Source organism: Thunnus thynnus, chromosome 23 (assembly GCF_963924715.1).
Source record: "Thunnus thynnus chromosome 23, fThuThy2.1, whole genome shotgun sequence".
NCBI lineage: Eukaryota > Metazoa > Chordata > Actinopteri > Scombriformes > Scombridae > Thunnus > Thunnus thynnus.
The window spans coordinates 13,179,405-13,202,174 of record NC_089539.1 but is presented as its reverse complement, the minus strand read 5'-3'; the positions used below and the strand labels follow the sequence as shown (position 1 = coordinate 13,202,174).

Sequence of the window (22,770 nt, the reverse complement as noted above, 5' to 3'; positions counted from 1 at the left end):
TAGTATCCCTTACAGTGATTGTATCCATGGCAACAACACTTTGGCATGGAGGTAGGATCTTTTTTCTTTGCTTTGAATAAACTGGAAGCGTTTTTTGGAAAGAGTTCTGTTGTAGTGAAGTGAAACAGTGAAAGGCTAACTCAAGGCATTCGAGATGAAACAAAGAAAGCCAATGCCCCTAATACACACAACAAATCAAAATCAACACAACAGTAATAGTACATTTAGGATTTTAATATACAGTTTTCAAGATAAAGTTCTTTGATAAACAAAGGGACAGTTTTTGGCTATATAAAAAGCTATTTAGAAACCAGTGACTAGACTTCGAGACAACAGTGGTTGTGTGCTTACATTTTCAGGTATCAAATACAGACACATTTTGCTCAGAGTGAAGAGGATACCCACAAAGTTCAGAATAAACGTCTCACTGACTGATTTACAAGAATCACTTCATTAATAGTTTGAACCACGTCACTACACACTGAGCCATTTAGAATGAGCTATACTCCCAGAAATATGCAGAAAAAGATCATCAGGTTTAGGAGATCAGTTTACCTTCAGTCCCATCGGAAAACAGGTTTAAATACAAAACATCCATCCCAAGTTCATGAAGTGATTAGGAAAAGCTGTGAGAGGACATATAAACTAAGATCCCTGGACAAATTTAAACATTTGCCCTGATAGTGATGGTAATAAAATGAGTTGTCAAACAGGCTGCAGGACACTTTGTTGTCACTTTGTTGCAGAACTGCTATGTTCCTGCCTATTTTCTCTATTAACTTGAAGAACTGTGGTCAGCATCAACCAGAGGCTACATCCACCTGAATCTCTTGGAGCTCATAAACTGGAGTTCATTAGAGCCAAAGGGATGTTGCCTCCAGCTGTGCAGCTGTGGCAGGAAAAAAACACCCTTTAGCCACAGTTTCTCACACTATAGTGAATGTGTATATTTTAAGTATGACTGGCCCTGGGTGCTGTCAAAGCTTTCATGATCTGTGTTTTGTAGTAATACTCTTCTTTCTGTATGGATGGAGCTGAGAGCAAACTGACCTCCGTGCTGAGAGAGACACCCAGAGATAGTGTGCTACTACCACAAGAGCACAAGAGACAGACAGAGAGAAGGTGTTTGGCAGTGCAGAACCGTATGCAAAAGATTCATCGCAATATACAGTATACCAATGAACATCACACTTGGGTCATCACATGATTACCACCATTATAAATATTTAAAGAAATTGAATTTAATTTTTTTAACAAGTTTTACAAATAAAATAAAGGCTCATTTTAGAGTCATTTTGGTCATCCTAAGAAGCCCTCAAACCATTTTTTAAAGGTGCAGTTTGTAGAATTTAGTGGCATCTACCAGAAGGGACTTGGCAGAAATGGAATATAATATCTATAAGTATGTTCTGATTAGTGTGTAATCCCATGAAAATAATAGTCATTGTGTTTTCATTACCTTAGAATGAGCCCTTTATATCTACATAGGGAGCTGGTCCCCTTCCATGGAGGCCGCCATGTTGCACCACCATGTTTCTACAGCAGCCCAGAACAGACAAACCAAATACTGGCTCCACAGAGGGCCTTTTGCGAGTTGGTTGCAATCTGCAACCTCACTGCTAGATGCCACTAAATCCTACACACTGGTTCTTTAAATGCAAACATGAAATGTTTGGGCTTTAAAGTTTTTACCAAAATTTTGATTGGCTGCATTGTAATAAGTGATATACTTTAGTGGTTTGAACCTTGTTTTGACCCAGGTCTGATTAGCAGGATTAAGAAAACAGATTTACAGTACAATACACGTGTAAATTTATACACTGTGAAAAACATTTCATTGGTTCTCCTTAAAAACTTAAGTAATGAAATTACAAGGATATCAGAGATCAAGTTTTTTCTACTCTTTAAAATGGCTGTCTCGCTTTTGAGCTGATTTACATACTTGTGGTAGCACTTTGTTTTACAGTTCAGTAATTATAATGTAATGATTTGTACACAAATGAAACAGCTACTTTATATTTCCAATGAACTTTGCAGCGATTATTGGTACAAATATATAATTCCCTCTATATTTACAGACCAGCAATTACCTAGTATTTACAATGTAATTATGCAGTATTGGCACTTTTTTTGTAATAATAATTTAATAACATGGTGTAATTACCAAGTAATTGATTGCTAACCACTGTACCTGTTACTATTTTACATAATAGAAAGTAATTATATTTCTGTACCAATGTAATAATAAAAATATGTAGATACTAGTTAATTATTGCATCTATTACAGTATAACTACAATTACAAGTAATTATCTTTTTGTTTAGAAATATTTACTGGTGACCTAATTACTGTACTGTAAAATAAATGCTACCATACTTGTAATTTAACCATCTAACAACCATCATTTGAAATAAAGGCAGTATTTTTACTCAAAGATTCAGGCGATCTCTCTAAACAGTAGCTGTGGCAGCTGTTAAACTCTACATTGATTTTCTTTCCGCACTATTGTTGGTGTATTATTTCAGAGTCACAGATAGGCTAACTGCAATCTGTTTTCTTGACCAGAAACAAAGTGCGCAGCTCAATTGCTTGCAATTCTAAGTTGAACCGATGGATTTGTTGTTTACAGCGCATTCATCATAAGAGCACCGAAGAAAGTGTACAGTATATATACAGCCCAAAGTGTAAGGCGTAACATGATATAACAGTGTAGTGCAGATATTTATTTTCAGTCCAGTCCGTGCTGAGTCCATCCCTTTCAATTATATTCCACGGTGTTGTGTTCCATTACTTTCCACTCTATTTATATTCACTCCATTCAATTTAATTGTGGCGTTTCATTCGATTCCATTCCACTCCATTCAACTTTAATTTGATTACATTAGTCCACTCCAAACCTTTTCATTCCACTCGAGTCCGTGTTTGTGTTTCTCTGAGACCAGCCCAGTTATGTTTAACGCAGAGTCAACTTGATGGTTTTCCGATGTACAGTGTAAGTGTTGTGTATATTTAGATTCTCCAGTGCAATCTCCACTCTGTGTTTTCTTCTTGCAAACTGTCATTACTGCAGAGACACCCTGCGCTAGTTCAATTATCATAAGCCTAGTTCCCCAGCCACAAGGACTATAAATGTGTGCACCGATATATGAACTGTACATTTACAGCGGATGTAGTCTCTAAACTGTCCTGTACTTCTATATGCAGTGTCAGCCTACTGGATGCAGTATTTTAATTATTATACATGACTGCTCTGTGATTAATTAGCTTAGTCCTTATAATTTCACCATTGAACCATTTGGAAGGTGATTGGCATTGATTATTTCTCCCCTAGGGTGTACAGTACAGTTTCCCATACATAAATATTATTTCTGGTAGCTGAACACATTTATCAGCCAGGATCATTACAAACTGTTTTGTCATCTTTAACAGAACCTACTGTGACATGTATTCTGTACAAACGTACCCCTTTTATATTGTACAGTATAAATATTTATGTTCCCTTACTAACATACTGTAGCATGGATTTTGTCCTCTAACCTGATACAAACCTCTTGTGAGGAAAGTGACATCAGACAGGTGACAAGAGGCCATCCCAACTGTCCAAACAAGATATTTAGGCATACAAGGTCTATAGCAGGGAGGTTTGTACGTTTTAAAGGTTTCAGGCAGGATTGCTAACATTAGACGATGACCAGTGTGTAGTTCCTGTAAAAATATGTACTGACCCTGTTTTACAAGCACCCCAGGGCATGAGTGGAAAAAACAGTTTGCTTTTTGTTAGCTTTTCTGAAAAAAAAGGGTTACACAGTTACTGTAAATGTACAGTATTAATATTAGGAATGAGAGTTGAGGATTTAGGACACTGATTGAATGTGATTATTCAGTGTCCAAGTTCATTCATGCACCCATTTGAAAATGTGACTAGACTAGGTAAGGCAAATCTCTCCTAGCCAAGTCTGAGAAATACTAGCCAGAGGCTAATTGCAGGCTAGTGAAATCTCCATCCCTGATGAGGAATGTCAGTTTAGCAGTTGGAGCCAGCAGGTGTGTAGTTACTCAGCTCCCTGCGGATGGTGCTGAACGGCGACAGCTCCAGCTCGGTGGTACACTCGTGTTCGTTATCGTCACTAGCTGTGGCCGAGGAGGGGGCGTGGTTACAGCAGCAGCAACAGCAGCATTCCAGGAAGGCCCTGCCCAGCGGGCGACAAAGGAGAAGCAGCAGTGCAGGCGTCACAGCGGCCCGACAGAAGAGCAGCAGCTGGGAGAGAAGATGGAGGACAGACATGGTGTGCTCAGGAACACCGGCTGCCATGTACGCAGAAACTATGTTGCAGATGTTCTCAGGCACCACGCACGCACCGTAGACGATTGCCAGTGCCACAACTGTGCAGTTCATCTGGCTCTCCAACCGGATCTGCTTCTTGTTGCTGCGCACGCTGGCCTGCTCTGCGCGCCGGATCTTGCGTGCTGTCACCAGTGAGCATCCAATGGTAAAGAGGGTTGGGAGGCAAAAGTAGCAACCGAAGCACCACCACAGCCGAGCACCCTCGTAGGTCAAGCCCAGGACGTAGAGCATGTCAGGTAGTGAAGTGGATATCCTGATGATACAGCGTTCAACGGGAGGTTCGTCTGGGATTCCTGTGTCTTCGGTTACCAGCTGTCGAATGAGGAGCTCCGGGAGAGCCAATAGGAGAGCCCCAATCCAGATGACGGCTAACTTGGCTGTAGTGGAGGTGCAGTTCTCGATCATCTCGTAGTACATCTGGACATTGGTGGCCGCACGGAAGCGGTCAATGCACAGGGCGCACAGGGTGAAAGTGGTCACACCTAGGGAGGCCACCTGAGGAAACAAGCAGAAATGATTTTGTCACATTAGTCACTGAGTACACTAAATGTGACGTGTAGAGGCTCACTCAAGAACTTTGTATTTTCCTCAAGAACTTTGTATTTTGAAACACTATGCATGAAACAGCACGTCTGCAGGGAAGGGGAGTAGAGAAAAGAGAGAGTCACAGAGCTTGAGCTGACAGTAGCCTCATGCAAGTGATAATTTACAAGCATTTCAACTGACAGATGGGCTGAGCTGCATGCAACACTGACTGAACTTATAGTCAAGGTTGAATAGGAGAATAACAAGAAACTGACAAAATTAGCTCCTGTGGAAGAAAGTCTGTTACATTGTTGCTGTGCAGTACACAAGTACTTTACAAACGGAGGCCTTACTACCAGTTGACAAGTCAGCCCCCCCCCCCCCCCCCCCCCGCAGAACACACGGCAATGGTATTGGCCTCTTGGTGCACCTGACACTGGTGTAATTATAAGCAGTGGAGCAACAGAACACACAATGAAAGGTTGTAAGCTGCTATTACCACAGTGTAGCATCCTTCTCTGAAACATGATTGTATGTGTGAGGGAAAAGAAAGAGCATGTGAGACCACACACACAGCTAGTGAGTGAGTGAGAGGGTGGATTAAAAGCCGTCATTGCCGCATTCATTCATTCAAATGTCTTTTCACCCTTCCCGATCAATGACAATCTTACTAATTAACATACCTCCCTAAACATTCCAGTGTTTTTCTGTTAATTAACAGGCAGTTGCCTTCACATTCTTGTTGCACAGAATTGTCAGAGTGCACAAACTTCTTCAGCATGTGAAAGCATCTGTTGGATTATCATTTCGGCAGAGTGGGCACCCTGCAAAATATTCCTCTGCAGCTGGAGAGTGTGTGTCTCACATTGTTTCCCTTTAAACATCCCCTCTTCCTTTCCTCCCTCCGTTCCTCCTGTCATATCAAATTTAATTACAAGAGCCAGCTTCCCAGATGGCCCCAGTGAGCCACGGCTTTAGTGCTCTAAACACATACTTCCTGGACAGATATAGATATCCACACACTGCATGATGTTCTGTGTGGGTAGGCCTGACACACACACACACACTGACCTTCTGACACACATCCTAACCAGGCTAATGAAGGGCGACCATACGGAACAGCAAGAGGTAAGTGGGGTAGACAAACTGCCAACAGACTACAGCACTCTGAACAGTAACTGTGATCAATGTGACTGCGTTTTGAACCAGGAAGCCTGCCGTCACACCACAGTCTTGCAGTGAATTGTTTTGAAATTTAGCCAAAGCAGAACAATAATTATTAATTCGGTTTTTAAAGGCATACTATACAGGATTATCCTATAGACTCATATAAAAATAATCCCTCTCAATCATCACTTATAACCCACTAGAAGTGTGTGGTGGTGTATGTATCTACAGAGACTCTGCCCTCTGCCTGTATTTTCATATTATGTTGCTGTGTTTGGAACATTTCCATGTGTCAACCTTTGGGTAGTGGGTGCGTAGCCTCCAGCCAATAAAAGCACTCAGGGTGTGAGGTCAGGACTCGTAGCATAGCGACCAGGTTACATCACTGTCTCTGTCTCTCTCCTCTGCTCTCTGTCTGTGTCTGTTTGACCGAGGGCGGGGCTGAGCTACACACACATGCAGAGCAGAGAGGCCACAGCGACAGGATGAAGTGTTGCTTCTGCTGCATTCACATACAATACAGCAATGTGGCACTTTCCAGCAGGGTTGTGTGGAGGTGTGGGTGTGTTTATTTGTGCTTTAGAACATAGCCGCCATGAAACAATAAGAAAATAAGTTTTGTTTATCTGATTCACTGCTTTGTTCTTGTCAGCGCTGCTCAGTCTTCATTCACTCTCTGGCTCACTCAACCACCACTGCTCTCTCTCTCGCTCTCTCTCGTTGAGCTGAGGAGGAGGGGCCAACTTTGAATGGTGTTTACAAACACCATCCGACAAATCCTGTATAGTATACCTTTAGGTGATGGCTTTTCAAAAGCAATTTGAGGTGGGTTTAAGTCAAGCATGTTTATTTAGGTAGTTTATTCACACTGTGGACAGATTAATCCTTTAGTTGATTTGGCAAGGTGACAAAAATGCCCATCAAAATATAAGTGTGCTTGGCAGAAGTTGTCATCTTATAGTTAGTTAGCAATGTTTGGAAAGCCAGGTGCAAAAATCTGATAAGCAGGAGACTGAGCTCTTTTTCATCAATGTCTTCAGGTGTTTCTAACTGGTATGAACAACAGAAAAAGCAGATTTTAAAGAGCTCAGATATGGCTTTTTCTTTTACTGCACTTGCCACCAAAATGTCTATGGCAGCATGACAGGTGTCTGAAACTGTACAAAAAAGTGTGATGGATCAGTTGGAACGGAGCAGTAGAACATACATTAATACCATTATTATAGGCATTAATATGGGAAATAATGCATGTATACTTCACAGTAAACACAACCATTTTACCACCACCAGCTTTTGACAGATTCACCAGTCATACAGCTAGTGAATTTAAGTTTCAGATGTCCCCATGAACTGACTGCACAGTGATTGCAAGGAAATGTAGAAGCTTCCTTTAACATTTTCTTGTAAAATGTAGTCATAGCCACTCCTCTCAGGTCATTCTCTGACTCATCCGTCAGTGTGGATATCATTCACTGAAATGGCTGTTTGCTTTTTATTTCTTCAACCCAATCCACAGTTTACACTCTGTAACACTGGAATACATTTGAGTGTTTTAAAGGAAAACAATGAGGCGTTTTGACAGACATATATCTGGCTTTATATTGTCAAAACTACTACTTACAACATGACATAATCTACCTCTGTTAATTTGTCCTACATCCCTAGAAAAAAGGTTTTTTATTCTAACAGATGAAGAAGCATAATTCCTTCCTCCATAAACATGCACACAAAGCACACCCACATTCCCATATGGTAGTGAACACACACACAAAAAACCCCCATTCTGTACACATGGACAGGTGCTTGCACACAGTGAATATTTCATGGCTTGAACAACAGGGCTGGAATGGCTTTAAAGGCTGTCATGGAGGACCAGGAAACCCAGCTTTGATCAGTGTGTCGGGGCGGAGAGCAAGGGCAGGGCGAACAAGTATAGCTTTGTACTAGAGGAGAGATGAGAGAGAGAGAGTCCAAGAGTCAGCCCTGGTGGGGTGATGAAGCTGTGTGTTTATGGAAGGGGGTTATGCAAATGAGGGAATGAAAAACAAGGACAGAAGAAGAATGGAAAGAGTAGGGGAAACCAAGAATGAGAGAAAGAAGTAAAGAAAGGAGAGAGGGTGAATAGGGAACACTTGCAGGCAAAGACATCAAGTAAGACAGTTTAAAGTGACAGGAAGAGAAATCTTTATAATGATTAAATATGTTATTCTGGCGTTTCTTCCAAACAGCTGCCTTGGCCCTGTCATGTTCATTTTACCTGCTGGCAAGATGACAGGACTGCTAACCTCGGGCCTGGAAATGGTACCTCTAAAATCTTATTTAAATCTTACTACTTATTTAAAACAGTAATGCAGTTTTCAAGAAAACACAAAGCAAACAAGAAAGAAAATTCTTTGCCTCCAAATTTAGCTTGACTATTCAATATATGAATTATTTGTAAATTTAATTGTCAACCATTTTAATGATTTATTAATCATTGAAGTCAGTGTTGCTAACATTGGCTAATTAGCATGAAACACTATGTACAGCTAAGGCTGATGAGAATATTATTAGTATTTGGTCATAAAAAGTATCGGACAATCTGACAATCTTTTTAATTGATAATGGAGCTATCTTAATGATTACAATTCATCCTAAGGGGGACATTAATGTGTGCGCCAAATTTCATGGCAATCAATCCAATTGTTGTAATGAAATATTTCACTCAAAACCACAAATGTGGACATCATGGTGATGCCACAGGAAAAGTCAAAGGATCACCAAAGTCTTTAGGATACATCCTTTGGGAACCATGACTGTCTGTGAAAAACCCAATCTATCTAGTAGATGTTGAGATATTTCAATGGATGAGTGAAAAATTTGACCTACTGGTGGCGCTAAAGGAGAGTTCATACCAATCCATTCAATGGCTGTTGAGACATTTTAGTCTGGACCAAAGTGGTGGACCAACCGGCCGCTAACATTGCCAAAAATAGCAGATTGACTGATGAAGAAAATGTTTGATAGATACACCTTACTATTTCTATGTTTATTAACCTCCCTTAAATAAGGTCTTTTTGAAATGTTAATCCAACAAGTTATGACTTAAAAATTTCAAAATCACTTGTCATTAAGTGATAATATACAAGTTGTAAAGCAGTGCAGTTTTTGCACTTCATAATATCTATTTTTTCTCAACCTTGGACTTCAAGGGCTCAAAAAACCCCACACATGAAAAGGCTTTTCATCCATAACACATGTTTTTTAGGTTCTGGCCGTCTATCAGCACAGCAGGTGAGAGAGACATTTTCCCCTGGTGCTGTTTTTAATAACAGCCCATTAACTTCCTGATTAAAGGTCCTGTGAGCTGGTGGCACAAAGGCCTTGCGTTATTAATTGGGTCTTAACAAGGACTATGATGGAGCCTGTGTGGCCATACTGTGACTACAGCCGCTGTCAGGGGTAATGGGTGTTATCAGGTGATGAATGAGCTAATGTGGAGACACACACACACACATACACACACAGACACACACACACAAAGTCTTATGAGCCAGGGAGACAAAGGGTTATTCCAGCTGCAGTCTTTTTTCTAGGTTGAGTGTGTGTGTGTGTTTGTGTGTGTGTGTGTGTGTGACCCAGTGCAGACTTCACCAGACCATAACTCTAACCAGAGAGACCCTGCCACTGACAGCCACCATCCGTCTAACAGCTGGGCTGTGTGTCTGAGAGAGAGAGAGAGGGATGTGGGTCAGCATGCACACCCATTTGTGTGTGTGCATGTCCATATATATGCATAATTATTAAAATTAGTATTTCATTGTGGGTGAATACTAGTTTTGGATGGTGCACACTTATGACCATGTGTGTGTGGGATAATGGCAGACAGACTCATCGCTGAATCCATCCTTGTGGGCTGATAAAGATTCCTCTCTGAGATTGTTAGAGCATGGACCTTTAAACGGCCACAGCTGCCTATTTTTGTTACGGTTTCTATTCTATTCTATTCTATTCCAGCTTGACAAAAAAGCTTTCAACCACAATATGTGACCTTCCTCAGTTGATGGAGTTGCTAAGTTGTCATGGAAATGGTTAAGTTGTTATCACATGACCTACGTAGAGCTGCAATGGATAGTTGATGAATTAGATAGTTGATTTATTGGAAAAATAATTGGCAGACTAGTTGTGATGTGGTTGAAAGTGGACCATGTGACTGAAATATTTTGTTTCCAGGTCAAAAATGAATCTTCAAGCTCAACTATTCTATTCTATTCAGAGACAAAACAAAGGCAAGAACAGGCTCTAATTGTAACTTTTATATTAAATTGTTTAAAGTCCTTCAGGGTGCTGCCAGCCTGGAACAAAGATCCATAGAAGTCACAAATAAGTGGGGCGAGCAGTGCACGCACCAATGTTCTTCTTGCTTCTTTCTTTTCTTTAATTAAATTAATAGCAACCGTCCATTATTCTACTCTAAGCTGTTGCTTTCTGTCTCTGTGTTTTACTGTGTGTCTGAGGCAGTTTCTTCCAGACAATAAATTTCTCTTCCATTAAATTATATCCTGACCTGTGGCAGAATTCCCCTGGACATTAAAAAATTTATTTGTCTCTCAGTGCACAGCGGCTGCCAGAAAAGTCCTGTTTCCAGGTCATTGACCCCAGTCTCAAAGTGTTGTGTTGGAGGCGATGCCGAACGCAGAAGCTTTTATTTTCTATTCTACTCCACTCTATGGAGGCTAGCTACTGTACATGTTGGCCTGTTCTTTGCTGATCTGAAACTGATAAGCCGTTCTTTTTCGTTTCACCACTTTACCTAATTCATAATGCTAATCACCGAATGAATATTTCATATCTACATGGATAATTATCAGTTTGGTTAATTACATTCAACAGCAAGCCTAATCTTCCCTTCGTTCTGTTGTGTGGGCTTGTCTCATCATACAAAACACAATATCTACTCATCCATGGACAAAAAGCTGACTGAATGGACTCACGATCATGCATTATGTAAAGCCACTAATTATATACCCTGAATAATTTACATTTCTTCCAATTAGCTATCATGCGTGAGCCTAATAGACGGGCTGAGGGCACGACATCTAGTGTATGCATCCGTGTACCTAAGTTGTGTTTATGTGACGTGTATTCTGTTACTTTATGTGCGCATTCAGTGTACAGTATATGCACAATTGGGTGTGTGTGCCCAAATGCTTTCATGCCGTATTAAGTGTGTCTGTGTCACTGTGTGTGTGTGTGAGTGTGTGTTCCCCCTGAGGCTCGCTTCTAATCACAGATAGCTGATGCAGAGAGAGGGAGCGAGAGGGAGAACAGCCGTGGGCAGCGATCAGTAGAGAGAAGGCCATCCCACCCATCTGGAAGATCAGCACACCCTACTGACTTTCTGCGCGTGCGTGTGTGTGTGTGTGAAGGCTAGATTGTATGCTAGATAGACAAACAGACCAATGGGGCTGGCTGTATAAAACTGTATCTAGTGAGAACCTGGACTTACCTATTTTCTTGATATATGAAAGTGGTGGAAATTTCCACAGCTTCCCATAAAGGTCCAATGATAATTATTCATTATATCTGGTGATTGGGGAAGTTTTCATTTTTGAATTAAAGAACAAAGGCTATGTGATATGGCCAAAAAATACAATCCATATTTTTTTTAAGCTTGGGGTTGATTCACAATTTTAAGCAATTTTTGTTTGCCTGCAAAATGCAGGATTGAAACATCATTTTTTTAAACAGTTGTGCAAGAATAATAAAAGACCTGCACCACCTGCAAGGCTGTCATCATTACACATAAAATACAGGTTCCCACACAGCTATTGCCTGTCAGTACCAGATGCTTCAACTAAGTAGATCACATCCAGTTTAATAATCAGTTTCAGCACAGACAGAGCAGAAGTGTCCACTCACTAATTGATCCGCTGCTGTTTGTGTTTCTTAACAAGACATCAATCTGATATCTGCAGACTGCTGCCAGCTAAGGTTAGCTACCCAGCAGGTAGAGACAGACTAAGTAGAATCTGCACACTGTTCAGTCGACTCCCAATGCTTCAACTCTGGTAACCAGAAATTATACCTCATCAATGCAAACCGAAACTGAGAGCACAGATCAGTGTGCAGAGTCATTTTCAGTCTGTCTTTCTCATAGATGAGATAGCCAGAGACAGCTCGCCACCTGGAGTCACAAAAGTCCCCAAAACATCCCAGTTTACAGGACTGCCATGACTCAAAATGGCTCATGTCGTCAGCTAGCATCTACATTACATTTTGACCAAAAATAAGCTTTTTGTGCGCGCTGTAATAACCTGATTTTCACAATGTAGGCATTTTACACATTGTGCAAAAACAAAAAATAGAATTAATCTAATTAGTTTGATGTGTCACCCAGTCCTAATAGGAACACTAGAAAGAAAACAACGATTGGATGTGGGCCCTCCTGGTCCTGTGATATGGCCTCATGTTCCTGAAACCGAATTTGTAATTCTGATTTAGTTTCTTCAAGGTGTGTGTTCGTGTATGTGCATCTGTGAGTTGGAACAACGTATTGTCAGTGAATTTGAATGTGTCAAGCTGATGTATGTCCTGCCATTACAGCCAATTTCTACACAATACATGTGTCTACCTTTGTGGTTCCATGCAGCCTTGTGCCTCTCTCGCCTTCTCTCTCTCTCTTTCCTCAGCCTCTTTCCTGCTCTGCTTCAATAGTCTGTTTCTCTGTCTTTTGCCTGCTTAGGCCCACTCCACTGTACCATAGCAAAAACAGCCTACAGTTTCTGACTAGAGGGTATTGTACAACACAGTAGAGGCCAAATGTATAAATGAGGCACACAAACTAAAGAAATACATACACCATTTTGTTAACTAAGAATTAGATGCTAGTATTAGTATAGAAAACAACATCAGGAAGAGAATATGAGTAAAATAAGGACTTGATTAAGTCTGACATGTAGATGTGGACACAATATTATTACTTACATTTGTACAATCAACTAAGAGAAGCCATTGTGGATCAAACTACATTATGTAACATATGGAGACAGTGATAGGGCAGGACTGGTAATGGAACTGCCAGTATATGACTAAGGAGAGAATTAGCCTTTAGGGAGTCGCTAGATTTATGTTCCATGATGATGATTGGCAATTAGCTGTAAATCAGGTTTAAAAAAAGGTGTGTACACATCCATGTCTGTCTTCTAAGGGGAGCAGTCATTAGGCTGCTGCACAGCTTTCAAAATAATTGTGAGACTATATACGACCACCTCATGGGCAGATTGTATCTGACAAAGTAACCATGGATACATGGTTCTAGTTTTGTTCATATACATACATTTGGACTTAAATATACAAATTTTATACATTATCATCTTGTAAACAACCGTGTTTTTCCAGCTGTTAAACACCCGCCAGTAAAAAATCATGTAATACTGCTTGAAAACGATACATATACAATATTATCACTATTAGATCTCACCATGCAATGCTGCTTGTTTTTCTCAGTTGGTGATTCCTACGCATTTCTTTATTTACCGTAGGCCTAATGAGACAAAAACTTTTAAAAATCTCTGCGTTGCAGCAGCATAGCTCTGTATGAACCCTGACAAATGACTCAGTTTCCCCCTGTGGCTTATAAAATGCTTACTGCACTGGTTATCTGTTATTTTAGCCTGCTTTAAAGTCTCATCCTAATCAACTGCCAGGTGCAAAACCAAATTATTGCCCATTAGTTTTGCCTGAATTTGTTGCTCTGTGCATCACTGCCCAGAGGGGTTGTCTGCAATGACAGCACCATGAAACAGGAGTGTATCTGAAATAATGCAGGCTGGCTGTTGCCCACATCTTTATTTTCTTGCTGTGCTTTCTCACATCTTACAACAAAAAATGCTTTCTATTTGAGGTTTGGAAAATTCCAAAGTCTGCTAAACACTGAATAAAACCAGGTTTACTCAAGGCAGCACCATGGGAGGCTCCTCTCTAAGTGGACACTGATAATACATTATCTATACCACCTTCTGATTATGCATGCATGCTCACATGCAGTTGGGTTAATTGTTGCATGTATATGCAAGCATGTGTGACTGAGTATCCATGTGTTTATTTTAGGTCAAATATTGCTATCCCCTGGGACTGAATTTGGGTTAAGTGAAGAATGTGTGTGTGTGTGTGTGTGTGTGTGTGTGTGTGTGTGTGTGTGTGTGTGTGTGTGTGTGTGTGTGTGTGTGTGAGAGTGTGTGTGTGTGTGTGTGTGTGTGTGTGAGAGAGTGTGAGTGTGAGTGTGAGTGTGTGTGTTTCACTGAATGTTCCACAGGGAGAGAGTGAGCCCGAGGCTGCATTACTCACGGCCTGTTTTGACACATGCACGCGGCAGCGCACAAACACACACACACACACACACTGAAGGCACTGTGAACACACACAGGCCCAGTGCACATGTCCTGATAGATATGCACTATAAAATGCATATACACATGCAATAATAAACACACGGGGATTCTCTATATTAATAGTAACCATTTGGTCTGTGCACTGGAAGTGCAAATGTTATTATTAAAGTTATTCAATAATATCCTGTGGTCCTTGGGTAGCTCATATGCAATAACACAGGGAGGGGGTCTGCTTCCCTCCGATCCCCCATTAGTTAAAACATACAGACTCAGGTGTTTGCAAATGAGATGCTGCACTATGATTATACAGTATGTGGTCAGTGAGGACAATGATGGCAAAGAGGAGAGAGGATGGTGCAAATGCAACATATTGAAAGCAAAATCTTCTTGTTTTTGAACTGGAATCATGCTGAAATTTAATGCATGCATGGAAAATTGTCAGTTCTAGCTTTTGACTCGAACAATGAGACAACTGAAATGAATGCCTGATGCAGGTGAGCATGAGCGGGAAAGTAGGCTGTGACTCTAAAGCACATTTCTATTTCACTAGTTATGGTCTACTTTTTTTGCCAAACTACTAGAGGTGTCATTCTTAAAATGAGAGGCAGCAAAACTGCATTGCAGAAGACCAGAAAAAAGTCCATTTCACACTGAAATGATTAACTAATCAATGTGGCTCTGCAAACAGTTTGTCACATCATTCTGTAAGGAGATTATTGAAGGTTTCTTTTCAATCAAAGCCATCGGTGCTTCACATTTTGTGAAAACCAAAGCTCAAGATCTCCAAATTACTCTCAAATGAACCTTTTGCATCAAAACTGATGGCAATATGAGGATAATACACCAAAAGTCCTTAAAATTAAATGACAAAATATATTGACTGTAACCTAAACATATATTGTTTTTGGGCATTTGCTAAAATGACTAATTCTGTGGGTTTGGGAGGAGGCTTATATTGTTCACCTTCTCATATTATCACTTCTTGATGTGACTGGCCTCTCCATCTGCATACTCTTCTGCATCTCTGGAGGGTGGAGTCTGGTCTGGCTCACTGTGTGGCTATAGAAGCTGGTGTCAGCCTCTTTCTCTGTCTCTCTCTGCTTGCCATCCAGTTTTTTCTGGGTTTGGTTTCATGCGCCTTCCTCTTTTTCCTGCACCTCTGTTGCCACTGACACTGATAACACCCGCAGCTTCATCTGTTCCAAATCGGTTTGTTATACAGTACTTTCATTTATCTTGTATTTGGGTCAAATTCAATCATTTAAACCATGTCTCCTCTCTGTCTTTCCTTAAGCCAGGTTGTTACAAAGGCCATTGGAAATAAGCTTAAGACCCCTGAGCTGGAAACCCCCTGCTCTATACAAAAGATGTTCACCTTTCGGGTGAATCTGACACTGGTGTGATTGTGGTAAGCACACAAAGGAAAGGTATCAACATGGTGTAAACAACCTGTCTAGCATCCCTTCACCGCTCATGAACACAGGTGTGTGTCTCTGTGAGCGAAAGAGGAACAGAAAATCAGGACAAGGAGAGAGACACCTACAATGTTCTATATCAGTTGCAATGTATGTGTAGCTCAAGCAACAGGAGAAAGAGAGTTATACTGTGGCCTTACATCCTAATGTGTATTCGTGTGTATGTCTACATGCCTGAGGGCTAGGTGAGGCTCTCTCACCAGTAGCAGGTCCACAACATAAACAGAGTGCCCTTGTTATTGGCTGAGGTGACATCCTATACAGTAGCTGTGTACTTTCTGGCCAGTCAGGGTTTAAAAACTGAAACTCGATTCTATAAGTGCATTTACTCAGGTGAAAAGAGTGTGGAACTTAATTTGCATGCCCCAAAGTGCAACAGATTATGTCACTATGGAGGTGTTATCACTTTCAGACAAGGTGGATGATATAATGACACTGGTTGAGCCCCATTTACCATCTGTCATCCCTGCAGATGGGAATCCTGCCTGTAGGCATTGCCTCAAAACATCATCTCCACTACAATATGAAATAATTGTCCCTGAGATATTCAGGGCAAGATAAAAATGTATCACAGAATACAAGGAAGAATAAAATGTAATTACCTCCACATAGGGCACCACTTTGCAGGTGAATTCCCCCAGCAGCCAGGACTTGGTCAGTTCATGGAAAACCACCATGGGCAGGCAGAAGAAGATGAGCACAAAATCCCACACAGCCAAATTAGCCAGCAGTGAGTTGGAGATGCTCTTCATGTAGTAGTTCTGGCACACGATGCACAGGATGGCGATGTTGCCCGCTATCCCCACTAGGAAAATAACGCCGGAGACACACGTGATCGCGTAAGCGCCATAAGTCTCACTTGTCACCGGATAAAATGGGTTCTTGATCTCGTCCCCGAAGTCCGGCGAGCTGGGAGGGGTGATCGGCGTGGCGTCCCAGGGGTTCTCCTCTCTGAAAGTGAAGAACTCGGGCCTCCTGGTGAAGAGGTCAAAGGGCAGGTCGGTGGCGGTGAGGGCCACCGGCTTTGGGATGGGTTCCCACGGCGACGCGTGAGGCTGAGCCAAAACCCCTGCGCTTTTGTTCAGTCGGTTTCTCCCCCTCTTCCAAGCTTTCTTCTGCTCGTCTTTTGTGCCTCTCTTGTGCCTGTCGCCCTCCTCAGGTCCCCCTCCTCCGTCTCCCCGGCCCATTGAAGAGGGCTTAGCCACATTGTAGTGTCCACCTGCTGGCGTCCCCGTACTACTAAGACCGCCATTCAACTTTATCCTCTTATTATGGTGGCGCGTCGGGTCCCAATGTGAGGCAGCGTTGGGATCCTCCATGGGTGTCACTGTCCTATTGAAGTCGCGTTTGTTGTGTCCAAATCGCCTCGTTTCTCCTGCAATTACCCTTTTCCAGGGGTGAGTGGAGTTAAGGGTCCCTCTGAGAATTGCCCGCTCCGCCGAGGAAGCACCTGTGGCGTACCCCGCCGAGAGCGCACGGTCTCGGGCTTTGTTTTGATGACTCTCCCGGAGTGACCCATGGAAAGTCCTGGCAGAGTATGCGCTTGTGTTGCTGACCTCCTTAGTTCGTACTTCTCCATTATTTCTCAGAGATAATAAGACATGTGCGTGGGCTAGTAACACAAATAACGTCCTAGGCGGCAGAATCTGCATGGTCCGAGAATTACTTGAGCGCGGTTTTAATCCTCACAAGTACATCCTCATACCTCTGTGGCAGCGCGAGGACACTCTTCCATTCAGTCAACACCCATGTTGGACACAGCACGGGAAGGTGGGGGCTCACGGTTTCAATTAAACAGCTACATTCATGACGCGAGCTGTGCAAACTTGTATCCAAATTTCTTGCCGTGCGCTATGTACCGCAGCCGCAATAATCTCCAAGCCGCAGCCTCCTATCCGAGTCACTCCCGCTCCCAAAGTCTTGACATTACCGAGCAGGACAGCGAATCCAGAGAGAAAGAAGTAATGAGAGGTAGAGAGGGAATTGTTGCATATCCGCACAATACGTACACAATCCGCACAGCTTCCACTTCCCGCTGTGGGTAATAGCAACCAAATGGACCGGTTCTCTCCCTGTGTGTATGTGTGTGTGTATGTTGGTGCGTTAGTTCAGTGGGTTGGGTCGCCTGGCAGCAGCAGCAGCAGCAGCAGCGGCGGCAGCAGCAGCAGCGTCAATGCGGTGCAGACCGGGTAAAGCCCACTACGCTGTGATGCACGGGAGTAGAGAGAGAGAGGAGAGAGAGAGAGAGAGAGGGTGACAGAGAAGGAAAGAGAGGAGGGGTGGAACTCGGTCGCTCCTCTCTGTTTCTCGTCCCTTCCTCCTCCTGCGTCCAGTCAGTGTCTCTCCTCCTCCTCCTCCTCTTCTGCTTTCTCCTCTGGTAGGACCGTGCACTGCAAGAAAATGGACTCCCCTGGCGGCTAACCCCGATCTGTCACTCCTCATCCATCATGGAGCATCCAACAGCCCTGGAGCAGACTACAGCTACAGCCCCCCCGGCAGACAAGCCATGCCACGCCCGACAGACCTGCTAATAAATATATTACTCAGTTTTTAATTTTTACGCACAGGCGGCGCTGTGATACCGACGCACTTGGACAAAATGCATATTAAATTTCAAATGTGATTTTGATTCAAGGAGATTAGGGCAGTGGAGAGAGATAGTTGCACTCTGAAAATAAATCGTTTTCATCTAAGATTATTATTTTAATGATTATTCTGCCCAGTTGAACATACTGTATCTGAAAGGGAATCAGATGATACAAGTGAAACCCCATAAGAAGAAGATGCACTTGTTTCCCCTCCAGGCATATTTTTATTTGTGTTAGGAAAACTAACATTTTCAGACTAATCATTAGACCCTTGATAGTTAATCTAGCTTCATTATTCATGGTATTCATTAATTTATTGCTGCAAGTAGTAAACACTATAAAACAGCCCAACAACAGCTCTGACAGCTTTCCTATTTGAAATATTCACGTTCCAGGGTCCCTGCTCATTCGGGGTCAGCCCCCACATCAGTAACTGGCTGGGTTGCAAGCACCACCAAGTCTGAAAAGTGATCTTGATCTGGTTTCTTGATTGATCTAACCTAACTGTAGGGGATATGAACATTGATTGCAGCTTGTTCTACTGCTGCATGCATCAATAACTGCACCATGTCTCCATAAAAATTTGGCCTTCCATTAAAAAAAGGGTGCTTGAGGTCATTTAATAGGCCTATCTAAAAGATATTTGACTAAATGTTGGAGGCTTTAGTAAGAGGCTACACATGCAGACTTGCAGTAATTTTCTGAAACTTACTTACCTGAACTTATAACTTAGAGGAATGTTTGTGGTTGGGTTTTAAGTGTATTGTGTTAATTATCTCAAAGTGAAACACCGTGATGTTATAATGCACTTATAAATGTTGATTTCACCTGTCTGTCTGTCTGTCTCAGTAGCTTACTGCAATTTCTTCTATTTGAGCTAATAACATGTATATACTTTAAGTCTCCAGTGTTAAAGGATGTGTTGCTACAGTGATTAAATACACACACATTGTATTGCGTGTACATACACAACCCACAACCTGTGAGTAAGTACAGTACTGCATGTCAAGCTGAGTCAATAATTCAAGGGACTCTTAGGACTAAATTAAATGAGCACATTATGTCTCAAGTGCTCTAAGTACTGCAAGTAGACCTTTTACACTGAGTCTGAGTCTCAGACCACAAACTGCAGTTTCTACCATGCGGGAATAAAGGGAATACATGCATGTTCACACATAACACATGTTGAAATATGCACAGACATGCTTCATAGATTGTGGAAATACTGTACAAACATAAATATGTCGTTATATGCACATAACTTTACAGAGAACATATTTGCAGGCTTATTTACTTGTGTGTTACTTTTCCAAAAACATACGCAGGTATGGGGAGAGACAGAGAGGGGAGAGTGAATTGGCAGACACAGCGGACATCTAGCTGGTGACCTTCTACATCAAAGGTGATTGGAGCCAATTCCAACCAGGGGAGCACACACACACACAAGCACACACATGCTCGCACAGCCAAGTTTCACACAGGGGGGAGACTACTGAAGACAGATAACTCGAGTTGCTCCCGCCAATATCTTCATCTGACCTTGATTCGAGTTAAAAGGAAGAAGTTCTACATGTAAAGTGGCACCAAGAAAAGTCTACGGAGTGCCTTGGGTATTTTGGAATTGATGAAACTTTAATGATCCCCACAGCAAGAGAAGGTAATATATATTGGAGCAATTGGGAGACTTGGTTTGCTCAAAGGCATACAGCAGCTGCTGAAGGGAAGGGAAGGGAGAGGATTCACTTTTTGCATCCAAACTTTGCAGAATTTCATAAATGGAAACATTCGATATTACCCTTTGATTTTGAAACAAGTCCTCTAAATACGAGCAAACCTTTACAAACCTAATCACTCAGTAAATGTTCAGGATTTGTTGGGCTTCACAGGTTAAATCCTTCAAATTACACCGTGTGTCTGACCTTGAAAATACCACCACAGCAACCCACAGTACCATTTTTAATCAGCTGGAAGGCACAGGGCATCACTTCACATGTAATTATCATGTCTATTGTACGTTTGGTCCACGGAGACACTGTTAGTCGGCATGTGTGGGTGTAGATAAAGAAGAGAGGTTCCCTTGCAGATGTACTCATGCATGGAAACACTCAGAGGTTGAGACACAGAGGGACATCAAGGGCACACACCATGCGTGTACGCACGAAGCACAAATAAGGGAATGAGTGCACACACAGTAAAGAGTCTTGAGTTTAGTAGGACGTGCAGTCGGCAAGAAGAACACGCCAGAGCCATGAAGATTTCATGGATTTCACTGTTTTTGTGCTGTGTGGAAAATAAATTATACACACACAAACCCTGAAGAGAGTCACACACAGGCACCCCATGACTCGTGCATTCACACATGCCAAACAAAAACAGACAACAGGCCCACTCACAAGCCTACATTACATGGTGGCTTCAATTAATTATAGAAGCAGTTTGATTCAATTTGATTACAGTGCAGGAAGCTCCAGTGGGGGAAACAGTTTTCATAATTTTACCCATTTAAATTATTTACACTTCCACCTCCCTGTGGTCTTGTCTCAAAAAGTTATTTTTTTCTATATAAATAAATGGAGGGGTGGAAATTTGTATTAGTCAGTAAGCCTGTAACTGCAATTTGTAAGACCATGTCACTGTGAAATTGTCTTCATAAACTATGTGTGATATGAGAGAGAGTTAAGAGTGATTTACTGAAATGGCAGTCTGATTTTCATAGTCATTAAGTTTCTTCAGCATTTGACATTGCAGGCAGATTTATGTGTCTGCTGTTGTAGGATGAGATGACCTTTAGCGCTGTACTTTCACTTCTCTTTGTCCAATAGTCAGTTTGTTTGCTATTGAGCATGTCAAAGGACAGGTTCACAATTTTTCAAGTCTATCTTAAAACAATAGTCAGGTGCCTAAATGAAAATTGACATATTTTTCTTGCTGTAATTCTTACTGGCCTTTATGAGATCCCTTCATAATGCACTGTCAATGTAAGTGATGAGGAACAAAATCCAGTCCTCCTTCCGTGCAAAAGTGTATTTAAAGGTTATTTGAAGCTAATATGAGGCTTCAGATGTTCAAATTAGTCAAATCAAGTCAATATCTTTAGTTCTCTAATAGGTTTATGACTTTTTAGTGCCAGATTCCCTCTTTTTGTTATGATCCTTCTACTGCAGCTGAACAGGAAAACACTGTCAGTCAAGACACAAAGAGGGAATTTTTTACTTAAAAGACTGCAACTGTGGAAGATATCCACTTTATTTGACTAACCCAGATGGCCGAAGCTTCATATTGTCTTCAGTTAAACTGTGGATTTTGGCTCCCATCATTTACATTATAAGCACATTTGGAGGGGATCTTTTAATGGTCAATATGAACAGGAGGAGTGATTACGGCAAGCACAACCTGTTTCAATATTAATTAGGACATCTGACTGTTGTTTTAAGGCAGGCTTGATATATTGCGAACCTATCATTTAAGGCTTTTATCACACTGCTTATAGTCTAACACAGAGGGCTGTTGTTCTGAGAGCTTTTCACTGGAGACATTGTCGTCCTTTAAGCGTCATCCTTCTATAATGAATAACATTATCTCTCAATAGTGTCAGCACATCTCCAAAAGGCTCTTAGGTGTCTATTTCTGCCAGGCTGTAGTCATGATAAACACATCACTCATGTAGCTGAAGTCAGGTCAACATATAGTTAGTAAACGCCTCCATCTGCTGGTGATTTTATGGAATAGCAACATCTGAAAATTCTCCCAAAAGACTATTTTGAAAAAGTATGACCTCAGATTTATTCACATTTATTCCATTTGGTAAATATGCACAAACAAGATGAGGAAAAGAATTCGATAATTGTTTAGATATTCTAAAAACATCAAGTTTGGTATTATCCCTTAATTTTACCATAAGAGACTGTACCAGAACTGTTGAATAAAACAGTTACAGAAATCTATAATATATATATTTAAATGAAGTGAACCTTTAATTTTCATTTGTCTGCACTTTTCCTTTTACTCTCTCTCATTGCTTATATTGTCTTATCTCCCTCCCAATTTTATCTCCCGCACGTACTTTTTCTCCGAGGCAGGAGCAGACAAATTAATATATCGTTTGCCATTTTGAGAAATTTATCTTAATGTCTTTACTCTTTGTAATTGGCTTTCACCTATTTGATTACTCTCCTGTTGTCCATTTCTCTCATCCTACTTGAGATTAACACATTTACTCCTCCAATAAAGGTGGAGAGGTGATGTTATTAGCATGCAAAGTGAATATTTGACAAAAAAGGGAGGCAGAAACAGGGGTA

General features: G+C 41.5%; 1 protein-coding gene across 1 annotated transcript; it reads right to left on the bottom strand.

The window, feature by feature from the left end:
• Window positions 1–213: 213 nt before the first annotated feature.
• gpr37b (G protein-coupled receptor 37b) lies at window positions 214–22,541 on the bottom strand. Its single transcript, XM_067581472.1, has 2 exons — window positions 16,487–22,541; window positions 214–4,840 (listed from the first exon to the last, which is right to left on the bottom strand). The coding sequence occupies exons 1-2, from the start codon at window positions 17,534–17,536 to the stop codon at window positions 4,025–4,027; spliced, it is 1,866 nt and encodes a 621-aa protein (XP_067437573.1). The 5' UTR covers window positions 17,537–22,541; the 3' UTR covers window positions 214–4,024.
• Between the last annotated feature and the right edge of the window lie 229 nt (window positions 22,542–22,770).